The sequence below is a fragment of the Rhinolophus hipposideros genome (genome assembly GCF_964194185.1).
Source record: "Rhinolophus hipposideros genome assembly, chromosome: X".
NCBI classification, from domain to species: Eukaryota; Metazoa; Chordata; class Mammalia; order Chiroptera; family Rhinolophidae; genus Rhinolophus; species Rhinolophus hipposideros.
Window position 1 is genome coordinate 55,128,758 of NC_138046.1, and position 20,812 is coordinate 55,149,569.

The 20,812-nt window shown below is 39.5% G+C and overlaps 2 protein-coding genes across 6 annotated transcripts in view; both read right to left on the reverse strand.

Moving 5' to 3' along the window:
• The window catches only part of LOC308495406 (G-protein coupled receptor-associated sorting protein 2-like), a 48,181-nt gene extending 34,128 nt beyond the window's left edge, over positions 1-14,053 (reverse strand). For 2 of the 5 annotated variants that reach the window (XM_081043545.1, XM_081043543.1), the window contains exons 1-4: positions 13,994-14,053; positions 13,720-13,778; positions 7,795-7,934; positions 5,354-5,436 (exon numbers count right to left, since the gene is read on the reverse strand). The gene's annotated coding sequence lies outside the window, so the exon portion shown is untranslated. The remainder of the gene's footprint in view (positions 1-5,353; positions 5,437-7,794; positions 7,935-13,719; positions 13,779-13,993) is intronic. The other 3 variants (XM_081043541.1, XM_081043544.1, XM_081043546.1) reach the window with 2 other exon arrangements.
• ARMCX5 (armadillo repeat containing X-linked 5) lies at positions 9,195-14,042 on the reverse strand. The gene is made up of 3 exons (XM_081043570.1): positions 13,994-14,042; positions 13,720-13,778; positions 9,195-11,490 (listed from the first exon to the last, which is right to left on the reverse strand). The coding sequence occupies exon 3, from the start codon at positions 11,014-11,016 to the stop codon at positions 9,520-9,522; it is 1,497 nt and encodes a 498-aa protein (XP_080899696.1). The 5' UTR covers positions 11,017-11,490; positions 13,720-13,778; positions 13,994-14,042; the 3' UTR covers positions 9,195-9,519.
• Positions 14,054-20,812: the final 6,759 nt, after the last annotated feature.

Below are 20,812 nucleotides of genomic sequence, written 5' to 3' on the forward strand. Positions count from 1 at the left end.
TTGGTGTGTGAGTGTGTGTGTGTGTTTGTGTGGGTGTGTGTGTGACATCATCAGTCTAGACATCTGAACCAAATTTTGGCTCATAGTGTATTCTGTCTCTGAGGGGTGGCCAGAAAAATCCCCAAAAGAAAATATTTTTCTGTACAATGGAGCCATAGGGCTGCTTCTTGTAGAATGAAGAGAAAGGGAGAGGGAATTAATTGTAAAGCTCATCACTTAAAAGAGTTGCTCATCTAGGCTATCTTTGAAAATTATAATGTAATATATCAAGACTTTACAACAAAATAATGAAATTAAATAATGACAAAATAATGACAATATAAATCTTGAAAGTCCCTACCATTGTTCTTGATATAACAGAAAATCACACTACTTTAGCAGGAATCTCAAATGAAATAGGCACAACTTTTGAGCCATTTCCTCTTGTTTCTTATCTAATTGGGATTTATACACCAAGGGAGGACATTCACATAATTATTTGTTTTACATACAAGACTATTTTGACTCAGAAGAAATTATCTGTTTAGGAGAATTGAAGGATGGTAATGTACCCTTCCTCTAGGAGTATTTTTGTACTTGGCCACTGGCTAACTGATGAATCATTAGCTCTGGAGTACTATTTCTTGTCTAAGATGCTTCAGAGAACATGAAGCTACTTCAACTGTGTTATCTCACTGAAATAAATCTTTGCTGGAGAATAAAAGCTAATGATACAGAATTCCTAATTTAACACATACACTGCGTAGGGTCACTTTAGTGCAATCAGAGTGTGGAATCTGATGTGGCATACAATGTAGTTCTAACATCTGGAGATCAGATTACATGATTGTACTCACAGCCATTTCTCTCTTTTCAACCTAGGTCATAGAGTTCTGTATGCCTAACTTTCTTCTCTGGTGAATAAGTCAACCCCCCGAAATGAAATTAATACTAACCAGGTCTAGACATGTTTGAAAATCCTTTAAATCTCATTTTAGAGACAGAGAAAATAATTTCTTATCTGACAAAATGGAATTTCATCCTTATGGAGTCTGTTGCCACAGCTGCAGGTCCTCAGTTGGGTTGGTAATAATAAGACACAACTAATTGCTAATAAATGCATTAACAAAAAATGTGTTGAATATATTTTTAGAAAATAAACTGTTAAATTAACTGTGTTTCCCCGAAAATAAGACCCAGCTGGACCATCAGCTCTAATGCATATTTTGGAGCAAAAATTAATATAAGACCTAGTCTTACTTTACTATAATATAAAACCAGGTCTTATATAATATACTACATATAAGACCAGGTATAATATAATATGATTAATATAATATAATATAATATTATATATGTAATATGATATATAATATAACATAATATAATATAATATTTGTTTCATCCAGTGCAACATGGGCAGTGAGAGAACGAAAAGGGGCGGCAAAGGGTTAAGAAAGAAACAGAAATCAAGAAAGTTATGAAACAGGGGGCCAAGGGTCTCCCAGCCTCAAAGGACTGAGAGCCCCGAATCAAGCTGCCTTCTGGCTTTTATTGATGAACACACAAAGAAGTAGCATTGTTTTCTCCACGGTCTGTGAGTTTCATACATCATACCAGAAAACTGATTCAAATCAATCACCCTTGCCTGCAAACAGCTGGAATAGAAAGTCCCATGATGCCTTAACAATTATGATATGTGTCTCCCCAGGAACAACTCCTTTACGCTAAAACTTATTGTTAAGAATGGAAGGAGAACTGATGTTGTTACATCATTGGCTCACTTCCCAAGCTGGTTGTGGGAAGGAATATAGCCACATAGCCAGAAGCTCTCCTTAGCTGGGGGAAGGTGCAGGCTGTGCCCATTGCTATCGGTCCCGTGAGTTCTCCTGGTGGTCCCCACACAGTTCCGCCTGGCTTGGGTTGTTCCTCCCGTGAGGAATCTTACCCGTCATTGGCTGACCAACCATCTTTTGGAGGCCAAACAGAGAGACATGAAGTGTAAGCACAAAGGTGAAGCAAAGTTCCTGAAAGGAACAGTCTCACAGACTCTTCTTTCTTTAGTGATAGGCATGAGGGGACAGACGGTTAGGCTGCTGCATGACAACATAATATAATATAGTATAGTATAGTATAGTATAGTATAGTATAGTATAATATATATAATAAATATAATATAATATAATATAATATAATAAAATAATTGAATACCCGGTCTTATATTAATTTTTGCTCCAAAAAACGCATTAGAGCTGATTGTCTGACTCGGTCCTATTTTGGGGGAAACATGGTAGAATAAATGATAAAAGGAATTCTTCAAACTGAAGATAACAAGAAGGAAATTTGAAAATTCACAAATATGTGAAATTAAGCACCACACTCCTGAATAACCAATGGACCAAAGATGAAATCAACAAGGAAATAATAAAAAAATATCTGAAACAAAGATGGCAACACAATATACCAAAACTTATGGGATGTAACAAAAACATGTCTAAAGGGGTAACTTGTAACGATAAACCTTGTGCAGTGTTTTTGGAAAAGTTTATTGGTTCAGCCATAATGGAAAGCTGTACGGAGGTTCCTTAAAAAATTAAAAATGGAACTATTATATGATCCATCAATTCCACTTCTGGGTATATAGCTGAAGGAAATGAAATCACTATCTTGAAGATACACCTGTAGCTCAATGTTCACTGCAGCATTATTCACAATAGCCAAGATATGGAAACAATCTGAGTGTCCATCGATGGATGAATGGATAAAAAATTATGATATATATACAATGAAATATTACTCAGCCATAAAAACGGAAAGCATGCCTTTTAGGACAATAGGGCTGGACCTTGAGTACAATATGCAAAGTGAAATGAATCAGACAAAGACAAACAGCGTACGTTCTCACTGATATGTGGAATCTAAAAAAAAAAAAACTCATGGAAATAGAGAGTAGAATGGTGGCTGCCAGAGGCTGGGGGTGGGTGAAATGGGGAGATGATGGCTAAAATGTACAAACTTCCAACTTTAAGATAATTAAGTTCTGAGGCTCTAATGTACAGCATAGTGACTATCATTATTAATTTTTAATTAAAGTTTATTGGAGTGACAATTGTTAGTAAAGTTACATAGATTTCAGGTATACAATTCTGTAACATCTATACATCATCTATACATCATCTATATATCACATTGTGTGTTCACCAAGCATGCTGACTATAATTAACAATACTGCATTATATAGTTGAATGTTAAGAGAGTAAATTTTAAATACTATCACCACACACACACATACACACAAATGGTAATCATGTGAAGGATGGAGGTGTCAGCTAACTTCATTGTGGTAATCATTTCACAAATTCATAAAAGCACACAAATTATCCAAACTGACTCAAAAAGAAATAGAAAATTTCAACAGATCCATGAATAGTAAAGGTACTGAATCAGTAATCAAAAACTTCCCAACAAAGTCCAGGACCAAATGGCTTCACTGAAGAATTCTACTAAACATTTAGAGAAGAATTAACACGAGTCCTCAAACTTTTCAAAAAAAAAATAGAGGGAATATGTCTTCATTAATTCTATGAAGCCAGCATTACCCTGATACCAAAGCCAGATAAAGATACCATAAGGAAAGAACATTAGAGTATAATGCTAAGTGAAATAAGTCAGACATAAAAAGCAGAGAACCCTATGATTTCACTGATATGTGGTATATAAACCAAAAACAACAAAATAACAAGACAAACAAATGAGAAACAAGAACTCATAGACACAGACAATAGTTTAGTGGTTACCAGAGGGTTAAGGGGGTGGGGAGAGGGAGATGAGGGTAAGGGGACCAAATATATGGTGATGAAAAGAGAACTTACTCTGGGTGGTGAACACACAATGGGATTTATAGATGATGTAATACAGAATTGCACACCTGAAATATATGTAATTTCATTACCAATTGTCACCCCAATAAATTTTTAAAAAGAACATTAGAGACCAATATCTCTTACGATTATAGATGTAAAATTCTCAACAAAATACTAGCACATTGAATCCAATAGTATAATAATAAAATTACACACCATGATCAAGTGGGATTTATCCCAGGAACGCAAGGGTGGTCAACATATGGAAGTTAATGAATGTAAAATACCACTTTAACAGAACAACAACAAAAAAATCCCCACATGATAACCTCATTTGATACAAAACAGGGCATATGTTAAAATCTGATACTCTTTAATGATAAAAACATTCAGAAAATTAGACAGAGAAGGGAACTTCTTAACATAATAAAGGCATTTATGAATCATATACCTGAAACGTAAGTAATTTTACTAACAATTATCACCCCAATAAACTTTAATTTAAAAAAAAAGAAAAGCCCATAACTAACATCATACTCAATAGTAAAACACTGAAAGCTCTCACCCTAAGGTCAGGAACAGGACAATCATGCCCATTTTCACTACTGTTATTCAATATTCTTCGGAAAGTTCTAGCCATAGCAATAAGACAGGAAAAAGAAATAAAAAGTATCCAAATAGGAAAGGAAGAAAGAAAAGTATTTCTACTTATAGTGACATGATCCTATATACAGAAATTTCCAAAGAATCCACAAAAAAAGCCACTAGAGTTAATAAACAAATTCAGCAAAGTTACAGATCAACACACAAAAGTCAGTTATGTTTCTTTAGACCAATGAGAATAATCTGGAAAGAAAATTAAAAAAGCAATTCTACTTAGAATAGTATCTAATAGAATAAAACATGTAGGAATACATTTAACCAAGGAAGTGAAAGACTTGCACACAAACTACATAATATTGCTAAAAAAAATTAAAGATTTACATAAATTTACATAAATCTGTGTTCATATATTGGAAGACTTAATATTGTTGGGATGGCAATACCCCCAAAGCAATCTATAGATTCAATGCAATCCCTATCAAAATCCCAATGGCTTTTTTTTTTTTATAAATGGAAAAGCTGATCCTAAAATTCATATAAAATTGAAAGGGACTCAGATTAACAAAAACAATCTTGAAAAAGACAAAGTTGGAGCACATACAGTTCCTGATTTCTAAACTTACTACAAAGCTATAGTAATCAAAACCCTGTGGTATTGGCATAAAGATATTCATAGAAATGAATGCAATGGAATTGAGAGTTTAGAAATAAACCAACATGTCTGGCCAATTGATTTTGACAAGGATGACAAGTCCATTTAACGGAGAAAGAATAGACTATTAAACAAAAGGTGCTCAGACAACTGGATTCCTATATGTAAAATATGAAGTTAGACCCTTTTCTCATACCATATACAAAAATTATCTCAAAATAAATCAATGACCTAGACCTAAGTTAAAACTACAAACCTCTTAGAAGAAAACAGGGGCAAATCTTCCTGGTCTTGGATTTGGCAATGGATTCTTAAATATGACACCAAAAGCACAAGCAACTAAAGAAAAAAATAGATAAATAGGGCATCATAAAAATTAAAAACTTTTGTGTGTCAAAACACATCATTAACATTAAAAAAAAACCCTACAGAGGAAAAAAATATTTGTGAATTATATAGCTGATAAATGACTTGTATCCAGAATACACCAAGAACCACTACAATGCAACAAGCAGAAGACAACCGAATTAAAAAATCAGCAAAGAACTTGAATAGACATTACTCCAAAGAAGGTATGTGACCTTCTTTGACCAATACGCATATGAAAAAAATGCTCAATACCACAGTCATTAGGGAAACGCAAATCAAAATCACGATGAGATACCACTTCACACCTAAGATAGCTATTAAAAATAGAACATAAGTATTGGCGAGGATGTGGACAAATTGCAATCTTTGTATGTTGCTGGTTGAACTATAACAAGGTGCAGCTTCTGTGAAAAACAGTTTGGCAGCTCCTCAAAAAGCTAAACATAGAATTACCATATGGCCCAGCAATTCTGCTTCTAGGTTTATTCAAAGAATTGAAAGCAGGGACTTGAACAAATAGTTGTACATCAATGTTCATTGTAGTATTATTCATAATAGTAAAAAAGTGGAAATAAATCAAGTGTCCATCAGCAGATGAATGGGTAAACAAAATGTGTGTGTGCGCGCATGGGTGTGCACACACACAATGGAATATTACTCAGACATTAAAAGGAATAAAGTTCTGATACATGCTTTACAACATGGATAAACTTTGAAAATGTTATGTTAAGTGATATAAACCAGACACAAAAGGATAAATATTGTATGATTCCGCTTATAAGAAATATTTAGTATAGACATACGAGTAGTCATAGAGACAGAAAGTAGACTGGGGATTACTGACGGTTGGAGGAAGGGGGGAATAGGGAGTTATTGCTTAATGGTTACACAGCTTCTCTTTCAGATGATGAAAGTTTTGGAAATAGATAGTAACGATGGCTGCACAACATTGTCAATGCAATTAACGTCACTGAATTGTACACTTAAAAATCATTAAAATGACAACTTTTATATTATATATATTTTACCACAGTTAAAAAAAATTCAAAAACATGTTGAAAGTGATGGACCATGAATGCTTAGTTGAGTAGGGAATGGAGGTAAAGAAGGAAGTGGCCTACACAAAGGGAAGAGGCAGAAAAGATAAAGGACAGGTGTGTCTAAAACACACAAATTTAAGTTTGGGATGGGCAATGTACTTTACCAGATGCTGCGTAGGGGTACAGAGTTACAAAGTAGTCACATATGCTAACTCCACATTCAGACTGCAAAGGTTTGAATCTCAGCTCTGCTACTAACCAAATCAATGAGCTTGGTATCTCAGCTTTCTCACATGTAAAATGTGGATAATGGTACCTAATCCATAAGAATGTTTTAGCAATTAAATGAGTTAACACAAGTAAAGTACATAGAATAGTATCTGGTACAGAGAAAGCACTTCAATAAATGTATAAATGTTAGTAATTATTGTAACTATACATAATAAATTGTTCAGGCTTTGGAGTCAGACACTCTCAAACTTGAGCTTCTCCCTCTACGCTCACTGTTCCTAAACAGAAGCTCCAACTAACTCATAAGGCTCCAAGGCATGGTATAAAGATACAAATGCTAGAATAGAGGCACAAATAAAAAAAACTCTGGAAATGCAGAAGGAGCTACTAATTCTAACATGGGGACAGGGAGGATAAGGGTGTTAGGGAAGACTTCGAAAGGACCTGGCAATTGAGCTGAGCCTAAAATAATGAATAGATTTCCCACAGGCAGGAAAAGGGTTATAAAGGCATTACAGCATGAGTGAACAGCAGGAAGAAATGCACAAAAGGATGAAAATGCATGAAATAGTCCAGGGTTGCTTGAATATAGGTTACTTGGTGGGATATAATGAGAAAAAAACGGAAAGGTGCTGAAGGATACAAAGCTTTGAAAACCTTGCCAGGAATTTGGTGATATTTTATAGATTAATTCCCACTGAAAGCTCCTCTTTTAAAATTAAGGGCATGGTAAAAGGCCAGTGGGTGCTAATAGTCCAGCTATGCTGGAGGAAGATTACTTGCTTTACTTCATGGCAGCAAAGATGAGAAACCCACACTGATTTTTACCCCCAGGTAGCAACATTTTAAGACAAGTAATATCTGGATCAGCCCTGATACTACATGGGCTTGCCTGAATTATTTTTCCAGGAAAGGAGATGAAACAAGAGATGAAGTTTTGACTTCAAACACACCCCAGGAACAATTTGGAAAATGACTCTGTCTCCCATAATTCTGACCCAAGAAGAGACCATCAGTTTCTTGTTTTGATACAAAGACCTGCATATCCCACACTCACCCTTCTCTTTAGCTGATGGAAAATTCTGTAGCCATCAACTGATTGTGTGCTCCATAGGGCATTTGAGACACATAATGTATTTCGAAGGTCCCAAACTGTGAAAGCAGTAACCACAGCTAGAATTCCAGGCTATGGGAGTTCTGTGGATTAAAAAACAAGTTATAAAGAACTTTGAAAATCATCAAAGTTGCAACTGCATGTTGCAAAAAGCTTATCTGCTTTTTTTTTCACCCTTAATGCACAAGTGTGGCCAGTTGTCCTTCATTTTAACTCCTAGATATATGAAATGTAAGTTCAGCTCTGACCTTAATAGAAATTAAACTAGGGATAGCTGCTGAAACTAGGGGTACATGACACCTTTTTGAGATTTTTCAGTTTAGGCCTTCCCCCTAATACATAAAACATTAAAAGAGAAAGTTCAACAGAAAGTCCAGTATTTGTACACTGATCCTAATATATGTATTTCCAAATTCTGGGCAGTAAAAGCGGCAGAGGCTAGAAGAGGCAGAGGTGACCCCAGATCCCAATCTACACTCCGGCATTCTATGCCTTAAACCCCCAGCCAGAAGTCTAAACAGGAAGAGCTGAAGTATAGACAATGTAGCTTCAGCTCTGTAAACTGTACAAATAAGTAGATAGGACAGTGGGATTAGGGGAACTCATTTCTTCCTAACCACACACTTCTAAAGGACTTTGGTATCCTGTGGCTGTCTCCCAGAGCTGAACTCTGACCAAAAAGGGTCGGTAAAAACAGGGGCTGCCACCAAAGACAGGTGCAAATCACCAAGGTCAAAGAATTGGTCAGCAAACAAAAGCAAAGATGAGAGTAAAGTCACTGAGGCAGGACAAATGAGACTATCCATGAAGCAGTTTCTGTAGTTGGTCTCCAGAAGGACCCTCCTCTGAGGCCCAGGACTATCAGGGGAGGGAGCCTCAGATGAAGCAGTAAACCTGGTACTTCTAGATGGGGTAGCTGGATGTTGAGGGCATAGTGAGGCTGGGTTGTTTTAGAAACACACTTACGTGGCTTTGTTGAATGGGGGTGAGAACCAGGAATCCTCTTGGGGGTTAACAAGTTTAAGATATCCTGATGAGATATCCTATATGAAAGGCTGAGCACAAGTTCTGGAACTCAGATAGGAATGGAAGTGTCTGGGTTCCCTTTTTCCTAAGCCTGTGTCTTCATCCCCTTCTCCAGATCTGTCCGGATATCAACTAGTGGCATAGTCATGTTTTCTTGTAAACAGAGGGATTCTACTCTTTGAACATGAAACTAAAGGATCTGTCAATGTGAATTTGTTTTGTTTGTAACTCCATACAGACAGTGCTGTTTATCATCTTTGTGTTGTTTGTGCTTATTCCTCTGATTAGACTTCAACTAAAGAACTAGGACAACGTTTCCACCAGTTTTAGCATGCAACTTTATTAACATGTAAATGAAGTCTCAAATGAATACATTTATGTCAATATAAAACACAGAAGAATGGCTTACTCAGGATGAGTAGTTTCATTATCAGGTCATGTTATTACAAAAATACTAAAATTATCTCAATTTATATAGCACAATAAAAATCAACAAATATTCAAGCTCTCAAGTCCATTAGGTATCCATAAAATTGCCTCCTTCAATCAACAGATGACATAAATATAATAACTTACAATATGCATTGGTTTCATATTACAACACCAAAAATTGTTCAAGGCTTTGTGAGAACATTCGGTTATTCAGAGTTTGAGTATTAATCGTGTAACTTTATCTCTCACCTCAGGATCACTGTGCTCTGCTAAGTCTTGGAGTTTCTGACTAAACTCTTTTGCTTCCTGGAATATGGAAATAAGCTCAGATTTAGTGAACTCTTCCTTGGTAAATAGCTTCACCTTCTTTTTGAATTGGAAATTTATATTCTCAAATATTTCAATGATATTAAGAATATTGGCCTTTGACTCATTCTTGTTAAAAGGTGCAACCAATGATGACAGTACTTTGGCACTGATCAGTTCTCTTGTATTGGCTTGATTTTTAGACAAGCGCAAAAATACTTTTAAAACATAAAACTTGGTTTTGACACTTCCCTTGTTTAACAAGGTGAGGAAATCTGGAATATAATTGGCAATTGTATGGTGATCCTCAAATTTCACACTCAAATGCTCTAACAATTTTAGTCCAGCAAGTTGCACAGGGGAGTTCAAAGGATAAGTGATTATGTCCTTACAAACCTGATGTATGTGTGACTCTCCTGTTTTTGATTCTTCAGAAGACTCAGAATTGTCATCCACCATATTTAAAGCTTTAGGGTGTTCTTTAACGTTGGGATTATTGACCAAGTTTTCAATCATGACAGTAATACCTACATCATGAATTATATCTTGGGTAAATGGATAAGCAGGACTGATTCCCATTATCATCTTAGCTATTTCGTGAATGAAAGGATCCTTAGTTAACTTAAGTAGGGCAACTAATTTATCGAACTCTTTAGGCTCTAAACTAAAGACACGTGATTTGCAGCGGCAGGCTTTTGGATTGGGCCCATACTTTTCCCTATACCTAACCTGTTCTTTGATCTCAGCTAAGGTTTGGAAGTAAGGCCCATTATAGGGTGGGATCTTGGTCAGAGGCCGAATCCCCAGAGGAGTTTCAATCAAGGTCTCAACCAGAGTCCAATTCCCTTCTGGAGGCAAGGATTGCTCCTCTCCCTCTATTGGGACTAGGACACTATACCTGGCCCTTGACCATGCTGCTGCTTTTTGCTTTATAGTAAGTTCGGGTTTGGGTGTGGGCTCGGGCTTTTCCTGGATCTTAGGTGGAGGCTTATAGACTTGATAAGGTGTCTCTTCCTCAGGCCAGAACCAGGACCCTAAACTAGGCTCTTCTCCAGTCCAAAACCAGGAGCAGGTATTTTCTTCATCCTCATCACTAGACTCGATTATAATATCAGCTCTGTCCCCAGCACTGAACTTGATGCTGGCCTCTCTCCTTCTCTGGGGCCTAGATCCAATACTGGCCTTATCATCAGCTTTGGCAAAGGACCTGATACTGGTTTCACTTCCAGCATCAGCCTTGACTTCACACTTGGTTACAGAACTGACCCTTGATGTAGGGATGGCCTTTGAATTGCTATGAGGCACTACAACAGGTTCTGCCAGAGGTTTTGCCTTAGTTTCAGCAATGACTCTAGTTTTAGTCTTAGCTTCCATCTTGCTCACTCCCCTTGTCATAGCCATGGCCTCAGTGTAGGTCACTGTTTGCGTCCTCGTCACTGCTACATCCCCAGCATTGGCCTGGGTCACTGGTCCTATTTTCAGTTCTCCCTCAGACAGTGCCTTGGTCTGGACCTTAGCCTTGGTTCTAGTGTTGGCAGGGCCACTGATTCCAGCTTTCAGGCCAGCTCCAGCCCCTCCTCTGCCTTTGCCTTAACCTCGGAGCCAGTAATGAACCAAATTAAAAGCAAGGTCAATTTATATACTGCACCCCATCACAGTCTTGGCCCAAGGTCTGTTCCAGTTTGGTGTTTTCATACAAAGTCCAGTAGTCACTCAGCCCCCTTTCCAACTACAGGCTCTGCCAATGATATAAACAACGTGCAGAGGAAGGTCACTCGGGGAAGGGAAGGATGGCTGTGTGCCTGAGCACAGCCCTGTGGAGGGCAGTGATCTTCAGCCACTTCAAGGCCACCAGATCTGTCACTGATGTTGGACCTAGGGGTAGAGGAAGGAAATGGGGCTTTGAGTCTCTTCCATTTTTTTTCCTCATTTTGATTATCACAGAGAGACAAGAGAGTGTGGAAATTCAGTGCTAAGTGGAAGAAGTACATAATTAGCAATCTCTCGCTTAATTTTACATTCCTTACAACAGCAGGTGCTACTTATCTTCTTTCCAGACACAAAACAGGAGTGTGGAGAATGCGAAAACTGGATGGGAGTGCAAGAGACTGAGGAATCCCTAGACTTGGTCTTTACTCCTAATGGACCCAAGCAGAACTTGACTACTTCATCCTATAGGATTACTGAGGAAGTCTCCACACCCATAGCAGCCTGCACTGATCCTCCTTTCCTTGCTTCCAATGATGACAAGCCCTATAGCACAACTACAGGGCAGATCTATGAACAAATAAACAAACAGGAGGTTATGGAAACTGATCTCTTGGTAGACATCTTGGTCCCTGTTCCCTATATTTATAGTTTGTCTAGTGTTTCCCTCCTCCACCTCCCTATTGCCCCACTTCAGGGATGCTCCTCTTCCTCCCTGCTGCCCACATTTTTCTCTTCAGTTACTGTCTTGCCATTTCCTTACAAAACTGGGCTAGGGTGAAGCATACAGATAGGAAAATCAAGTGGAAAGTGAGAAGAACAGATATTACTCTTCTATACTCCCAATGCTTATGAAGACACCCAACTAAATCAGCAGGGGACAGAACAGGGATTAGGAAACCAGCAAGGGATATAATTCTCTAGTTTCAATCATTCCCTATCCCTCTACCTTCACACCAATCATAACATACACAGGGCAGGCATTTTTCTTCATCATTTCCTCGCTTCAAGTTGGGTTACCATTTATAAACCTGCACATCAACTGAGAGTTCAACAGAACTAGAGAACACAGAGATTCACAAACCGAGAGATAAATAGAGATGCAGTGCGTCCTGTTTGGGAGACCACCTCAGGGATACTGTGGATACCTGATCATGGCATTGGACACCAGAGGCTGGACATTAATGAATGCCAACTATAATTTTATATATATAATGTGATGGTTCGGTGTGGGGTCGGAGGGATGGTGGATGGGGGGAGGGGGGTTCACAGTGTGAGGGATATGGATGATGAACGTCTAAGTATTACCTTGTTTTGTACACCTGAAACTAATAAATAAATAAATTTAAAAAAAAATAAAATAAATAAATAAATAAATAGAGATGCAGGAGACAATGGAGACTGAGTCCTTGGTAAAGAAAGCAGCACCTAGGACACTGATCCCTTCTGGATATGGATACCTGTTGGCCAAAATTTTCTACCTCCCTTTCACCCCAATCTCCAATCTCCTCCGCTCCATTTCCACAGTCTGCCCATTCCCCTGCAGAGACAACTCAAACATCCCTGCATGTTAGTGGTTGTGGCAGTACAGATGGAACGCTCAGACAAGCCATAGAAATTGGCTGGGAAATCAATGAAAAGTATCATTTACAAATTTCATCTAAGTTCTTATGTTTCCTTACTCTTCCCAAAGCCTATTATTTTCTGCAGTACAACGGGAGTATAAGGGGACTGTTTGGAAAGCTGGTGTAAAGGAGATCTGGAGTTTTCCCTAGACCCTACCTGCTCTAGTCTTAGCCATCTACCACCTCCAAGCAGTGTCCACTGTACAAAAATTAGGCTGATATTCTTCTTCTTATCCCCTCCCTTTGATGTCCACTGCCTCCTACAAACCCTTACAGAGCCGTGAAGTACTAAAAACTTCGGAGCAGACCTACACATATACACAAGTTACATACCCAAAAACCAAATGAAAAGACAGTGGGAGAGACTTGGTTATTAATGGCCAGACTCTAAACCAAGGTATGAGACCATTTTCTATTAATAATTCAGGGCCTTGATCATCAAACACAACCAGCTTTTACACTCTCTCCCTCCTAGGGCTCCCCAGGCAATTGTTCTCACAGAGAGCAGCAGATCCTCCTCCTACTATATAATCCGCCATTTCCCCCATAGAAGCTGCTATTGCACTCCTTTTCCTTCCCAAACATGGTAGGAGGTGGGGTGAAGGTCTGGAAATCAAGCTAGCAATAGACAGACATTTATCATTGTGTGTCACTCAAATTTACCTCCGTCGGTCTCTCACCGCCCGCGCACCCCATGACCAGGTCACGTATCCCACATTCATCTCTGATACTCATATCCACCCTCCCAAATGACGCCCGCCTTCTCACTGACCTGCTCTGCTTTGATCAGGGGCAGTTTTCTCATTTCATTGCCTCAAGGAGTGCCGTGCCCTATAGAAAAAGGGTAGACAGTCAGATGTACACAAGGACACGAGACAATGGCGGCGACTGTGTTTGGGGATTGGCCTGGCACCTGTGGCGAGATACCTGCTTTATCAAATTAAGGGCCATAATTACAAACAATCGTCACTTTTTGCTATTCCCTTTTCCTTCCCGTCCCCAGGTCTCCACAGGGACCCGCTCCTAATGACTAAATTAACAGCTACCTTTTCTCCGCAGACTCTGCCTTGCCACGTTCCCAATCCCAAAATCGACTGGGGGAGGAGCTAGTGTAGTTTAAGGGGATCCGGCCTGAAGGACGCGGACTGATACCAAGCTCTGCAGAGTGCCACTTCTCCCTCGGTCGGTGAGCTACGCCCCGCCCACCCTGGCTGTTTTGGGTATTGGAATGGGCAGGGGCGGAATCCGGATATAAAGACAGCAGCGCTAGACGGAGAGAAGCAGGCTTACATTAAATGGTGTCGGTAATATTTCCCCTCTTTTAGGAGCTCCTACATTCCCCCCCCCCCGAACTACAGTGTACGCGGCTTTCAGGCGGTGGTGTCAGTGAATTAGTCCTAGCCTCACGAGGCGGACGGATACCAAAGTGTCGTTTTACACATTCACAGTACCAAAACCCTAAGCCCTAAACCCGCCGAAACGGTTGGGTTGGGGGAGGGGGCCGAAATAAGAATGTTGAGAGAGAGGCTGGAGACTGAGACAGGAGGATGAATTCTAACCTATTCCAAAAACTGTGTGTCCCCTCTATGAGAGAAGCCCCGTCAAGCCGCACCTCCAAGTACTCAATTTTCTACAGGAAATGGGGAGGGGCGGGGCAGGGCGTCTTGAAAGCTCCTCTGGTCTGATACGTTTATCAGTATTAAACACCTTAGTATTTTCTTGTTCCTCTCCTCTAAGTCTCTCGCCCTATTGCCTACCAAATTTCCTGCACAGAAATAGTCTAAGATAAAGGTGGGATACGGGGGCCGGCCCGGTGGCTCAGGCAGTTAGAGCTCCGTGCTCCTGACTCCAAAGGCTGCCGGTTCGATTCCCACGTGGGCCAGTGGGCTCTCAACCACAGGGTTGCCAGTTCGATTCCTTGAGTCCCACAAGGGATGGTGGGCTGCACCCCCTGCGGCTAGGATTGAGCACGGCACCTTGAGCTGAGCTGCCGCTGAGCTCCCGGATGGCTCCGGTGGTTGGAGCGCATCCTCTCAACCACAAGGTTGCTGGTTCGACTCCCGCGGGGGATGGTGGGCTGCGCCCCCTGCAGCTAGCGGCGACAGCTGGACCTGGGGCTGGGCTGCGCCCTCCACGGCTAAGACTGAAAGGACAACAACTTGACTTGGAGAAAAAAAAGTCCTGGAGGTACACACTGTTCCCCAGTGAGGTCCTGTGCCCCTTCCCCAATAAAAAACAAAATCTAAAAAAAAAAAAAAATGGATTTAAAAAAAAAAAAAAAAGGTGGGATGTAGAAAGCACAAATGAACAGAGAGAAACATATGAATACCAAAATATCCTCCTGTGTACATGGCCCTCTTATGCCCTGCCTCCCTTCCTGATGCCCACGATATTTTCACACCCAAATATGCAGGGGCCTGAGTGTGGGGATGAGGAAAATAATTCTGTACTCATGGAAGAGGATTAACACTCAAATAACTTTGTGGCTGTGTATTACCACCAACCCCTGACCCACCCCACGTCAGGTACTTACTTATTGTCACTGTGGGGACAGAGCCCCAGACAGCAGTTTCCAAGCTCTTTGCCTCTTGTGGAAAGGTGCTGGCTCCGGTAGTAGATGGCCGTCAGCTGTAGCCGGTTAGCCAATTGGCCACTGATATAACTGCCGTGGCTACGCTACCAGAAAATGGGGGCTAGCAAGAAGATGGTGGCTGGGCTGGCAAGCACGGATTGCAGTTAGCAGGGCGGAGTGCGGGTTGCGGATTGCAGAGAAGTGGAGAGCAGGTTGCAGACAGTGTGACTCCTGTTTGCTGTGTCTCCAACCCAGCCTCCAGCGAGAATATAGTGTTGTGACTCCCCTGTCTATTGCTCCGTGGGTGTTCCTTTTTAGCTTCACCATGTCCTGCCTTCTTATGTGGGGAGCCGGACCAGAAACCCCACATGACTCCCTGCATGACAGTCACCTAAAGTGAAACAGAGTTAAGTAGCTACTGAAATGAGAATGGATTAAATGCCAAACTATCCCATTATCCCATTGTGGGCCACTTCTAGGCCTGACCCACCTTATCTTCCGCACAAAAAGTCAGGTGGGTAGAGGAAGTGTTAGGAAAGCAAGCTGAGAGAGGAAAGGAAGTTTAAAGTCAGACTGCTTTGGATGTTCATGGGTGGCCTTCCCAAGTTCTTTTTTCATTGTTCATGGGGCCACAGAGGGGAGGAAGGTGGGAGGGGGCTCCAATGGAGGTCTCACCACTGACCCTCCTCTATAGGAGGGCAGACCTAGACCTTTAACCTGAGGAAGCAATCCATTGCCCTGAGCCCAGAGTAAATCTTTCTGCCACACAGCTTTTATTCTCACTCAACATTTTCCATTTTGCTGTCCCCACAGTTGCCCCCCAAAGAGGACATTTCGCTTTCAGGACCTGCAGCAGGTTATGCAATCCTCCCTCTCTGTCGCCTCACAGCCAAGTGTCAAGCATCAGGTTGGTTGGGCTCTGACTCCTTTTCCACTGCCCTCTCTAAGGAAAGGGACACTACCCTCACACTGCTCAAGGAAGATACCAGCTATTCTCCTGACACCTCCTTTTCTCTCACCACCTACATCCTGCCTAATGATTGCATATGCTCTTTCTTCCTGAATATATAAAATTTTTGATCTTTCATTTCAAGGAGTAGCAGGAGGGAGTTCGAATTAGACTGTAAGTTCCATTAAGGAAGAGCCCCTTACTCAATCTTGTTCACCACAGTTTCCTTAGTGCCACACATAGAAGACAAAGGAGTAAATCAATAGTTGAAGGAAGTGAGGAGCCATTGAATCATGAGAATCCCATGGTACCTTCTATTGGTTGCAGATCAATACCTATCTATAGATGTGTCTTTGTCCTTGAAGTCTGTAAACCCAGGCCTTAGCCTAGAGTCTGCCTTGCTGGAGATGCTCTCAATATAATTTGTCAATGGAGGAGGGAAGCAAAGAATTTTTAAAAATATATTTTGGAAAGACACCTGGGGTATCTTAATGTCTCATATTGCAATGAACAATTTGGAGGATACATGTAATTTGGATTTGATATTAGTGATTTGTTTGTTTTTTTCTTTTTCTGTCTTATATTCATGCTTAAAACTATGCCCTACTAAGCTTCTTAATATACAGCAAACCCCTATGAATTCATAAAGAAAAGACCAATGACCAACAGTCTCACAGAAAATATGCAAATATATGAATGGATTGTTCATAAAAAGCACAAATCAATGTTTTTTACTTTTTTTTCAATTAAAGTTTATTGGGGTGACAATTGTTAGTCAAGTTACACAGATTTCAGGTGTACAATTCTGTATTGTATCATCTATAAATCACATTGTGTGTTCACTACCCAGAGTCAGTTCTCCTTCCATCACCATATATTTCATCCCCCTTACCCTCATCTCCCATCCTCCTTCCCCCTTACCTTCTGGTAACCAACAAACTATTGTCTGTCTCTATGAGTTTTTGTTTCTCATTTGTTTGTCTTGTTCTTTTGTTGTTTATGGTTTATATAACACATACATTGAAATCATATGGTTCTCGACTTTTTCTGTCTGACTTATTTCACTTAGCATTATAATCTCAAGATCCATCCAGGTTAACACAAATGGTCCTATTCCGTCTTTCCTTACTGCTGAACAGTATTCCATTGTGTATATATACCACAACTTCTTTATCCATTCATCCATCAAAGGACGTTTTGGTGGTTTCCATGTCTTGGCCACCATAAACAAAGATGCAATGAACATTGGAGCACACATGTCTTTATGTATAAAAGTTTTCAGATTTTTGCGTAGATACCCAGGAGAGGGATTGCTGGGTCATATGGTAATTCTATTAGTAATTTTTTGAGGAATCTGCACATTGCCTTCCATAACGGCTGCACCAGTCTGCATTACCACCAACAGTGTATGTGGGTTCCTTTTTCTCCACTCCAACACTTGTTACTATTTGTCTTGTTGATGATACCATTCTGACTGGGGTGAGGTGATATCTCATTTTGGTTTTTATTTTCATTTCTGTGATTAGTGATGTTCAGAATTTTTTAATATGTCTATTTGCCATTTGTACGTCTTCTTTGGAGAAATGTGTCTTCAGGTCCTCTGCCCATTTTACAATAGGGTTGCTTGTTTTTTTTTTTTTGTTTGTTTGTTTTTTTAAGCCGCTTTTTTCTTTCTTTCTTTCTTTCTTTCTTTCTTTCTTTCTTTCTTTCTTTCTTTCTTTCTTTCTTTCTTTCTTTCTTTCTTTCTTTTTAATTTATTAATTTCAGGTGTACAAGACAAGGTAATACTTGGAAGTTCATCATTTATATCCCTCACACTGTAAACCCCCCTCCCCCCATCCATTATTCCTCCGACCTCACACCGAGCCATCACATTATATATATAAAATTATAGTTGGCATTCATTAATGTTTAGCTTCTGGTGTACAATGCCATGATCAGGCATCCACATTATCTCTGAGGTGGTCTCCCAAATAGGATGCACATCCATCGGATACCCAACAAAATCTTTACAACATTACTGAATAAGTTCCCCAAATTAATTTTCAAAAAACCCTGAGGCCATCTTGTGGTTACCAGCTGCTTCCTAATCCCTTCACCTTTCCCCTTATCCCAAACACCCCCACCTCCCATGTAACAACTCTCGATTTTTTCTTTGTGTCCTCAAAGCTGTCTCTGATTAGTTCATTCAAATATTCTTTCCTTTAGATTCCGCATATAAGTCAGATCATATGGTACTTGTCTTTCTCTTTCTGACTTATTTCACTTAACATAATGTTCTCTAGATCCATCCATGTTGTTGCAAATGATAAGATTTCTTTCTTCTTTATGGCTGCGTAATACTCCATTGTATAAATGTACCACAGCTTCTTAATCCAGTCATCTACTGATGGGCATTTCGGTTGTTTCCATATCTTGCCTATTGTGTAAAGTGCTGCAATAAACATACGAGTGCATACTGATTTTTGAATTGGAGTTTTGGATTTCTCCGGGAAGATGCATAGGAGTGAAATTACTGGATCATAGGGTAGTTCCATTTTCAGATTCCTGGGATACCTCCATACTGTTTTCCATAGTGGCTGCACTAATCTGCAATCCCACCAACAGTGCACTAGCGTTCCCTTTTCTCCACATCCACGCCAGCATTTGTTGTTTGTTGATTTTTTGATGATAGCCATTTTGACTGGAGTGAGGTGGTATCTCATTGTGGTTTTTATTTGCATTTCTCTGATGGTTAGTGAGGTTGAGCATTTCTTCATATGTCTTCTTGCCTTCTGTATGTCCTTTTTAAAAAAATGTCTCCTCAAGTCCTCTGCCCATTTTTTAATTGGGTTGTTTGTTTTTTTGGAGTTGAGTTGAGTAAGTTTTTTATAGATTTGTGATATTAATCCCTTATCAGATATATCATTGGCAAATATCTTTTCCCATTCAGTAGGATCCCTTTTTGTTTTATTGATGGTTTCCTTTGCTGTGAAAAAAATTTTAGTTTGATGTATTCCCACATGTTTATTTTTTCTCTTACTTCCCCCGCGCGAGGGGATGTATAAGTGAAAATCTTACTCCGCGTAATGTCCATGAATTTTCTTCCTATATTTTCTTCTAGACATTTTATGGTTTCAGATCTTACATTTAAGTCTTTAAGCCATTTTTAATTTATTTTTGTATATGGTGTAAGGAGGTGGTCCAGCTTCATTTTCTTGCATGTGTCTCTCCAGGTTTCCCAACAGCACTTATTGAACAGACTGTCTTTACCCCATCGTACATTCTTGCTTCCATTGTCGTAGATTAGATGGGCACATAGGCAAGGATTTACTTCTGGACTCTCTATTCTGTTCCATTGATCTATGTGTCTCTTTTTATGCCAGTACCATGCTGTTTTGATTACTGTAGCCTTGTAGTATAGTTTGAAATCAGGTATCGTTATACCTCCCACTTTGTTCTTATTTCTCAAGATTGCTGAGGCTATCCGGGGTCTTTTATGGTCCCATATAAATTTCAGGATTATGTGTTCTATTTCTGTGAAAAACGTCGTTGGTAGTTTGATAGGAATTGCGTTGAATATGTATATTGCCTTAGGCAGTATGGACATTTTAACTATATTAATTCTTCCTATCCATGAACATGGAATGTGTTTCCATCTATTTATGTCTTCCTTCATTTCTTTCTTCAGTGTCGTATAATTTTCTGAGTACAGATCTTTTACATCTTTGGTTAGATTTATTCCCAGATATTTTATAGTCTTTGGAGCAATTGTAAATGCAATTGTTTTTTCAATTTCTCCTTCTGATATTTTATCATTGGTATATACAAATGCAACTGATTTCCGAATATTAATTTTATATCCTGCTACTTTACTAAATTCGTCTATCAGTTCTAATAGTTTCTTGGTGGAGTCTTTAGGGTTCTCTATATATAGTATCATATCATATGCATATAGTGATAATTTTACGTCCTCCTTACCAATTTGGATGCCTTTTATTTCTTTCTCTTGTCTGATTGTTGTGGCTAGAACTTCCAGCACTATGTGGAATAGAAGTGGAGAAAATGGGCAACCTTCTCTTGTTCCTGATCTTAGGGCGAATGGTTTTAGCTTTTCCCCATTGAGTATGATGTTAGCTGTGGGTTTCTCATATATGGCCTTTATTATGTTAAGATATGATCCCTCTATTCCCACTTTCTTAAGGGTTTTTATCATAAAAGATTGCTGTATTTTATCAAATGCTTTTTCTGCATCTATTGATATGATCATGTGATTTTTATTTTTCATTTTGTTAATGTGGTGTATCACACTAATTGATTTGCGGATGTTGAACCACCCCTGCATACCAGGGATGAATCCCACTT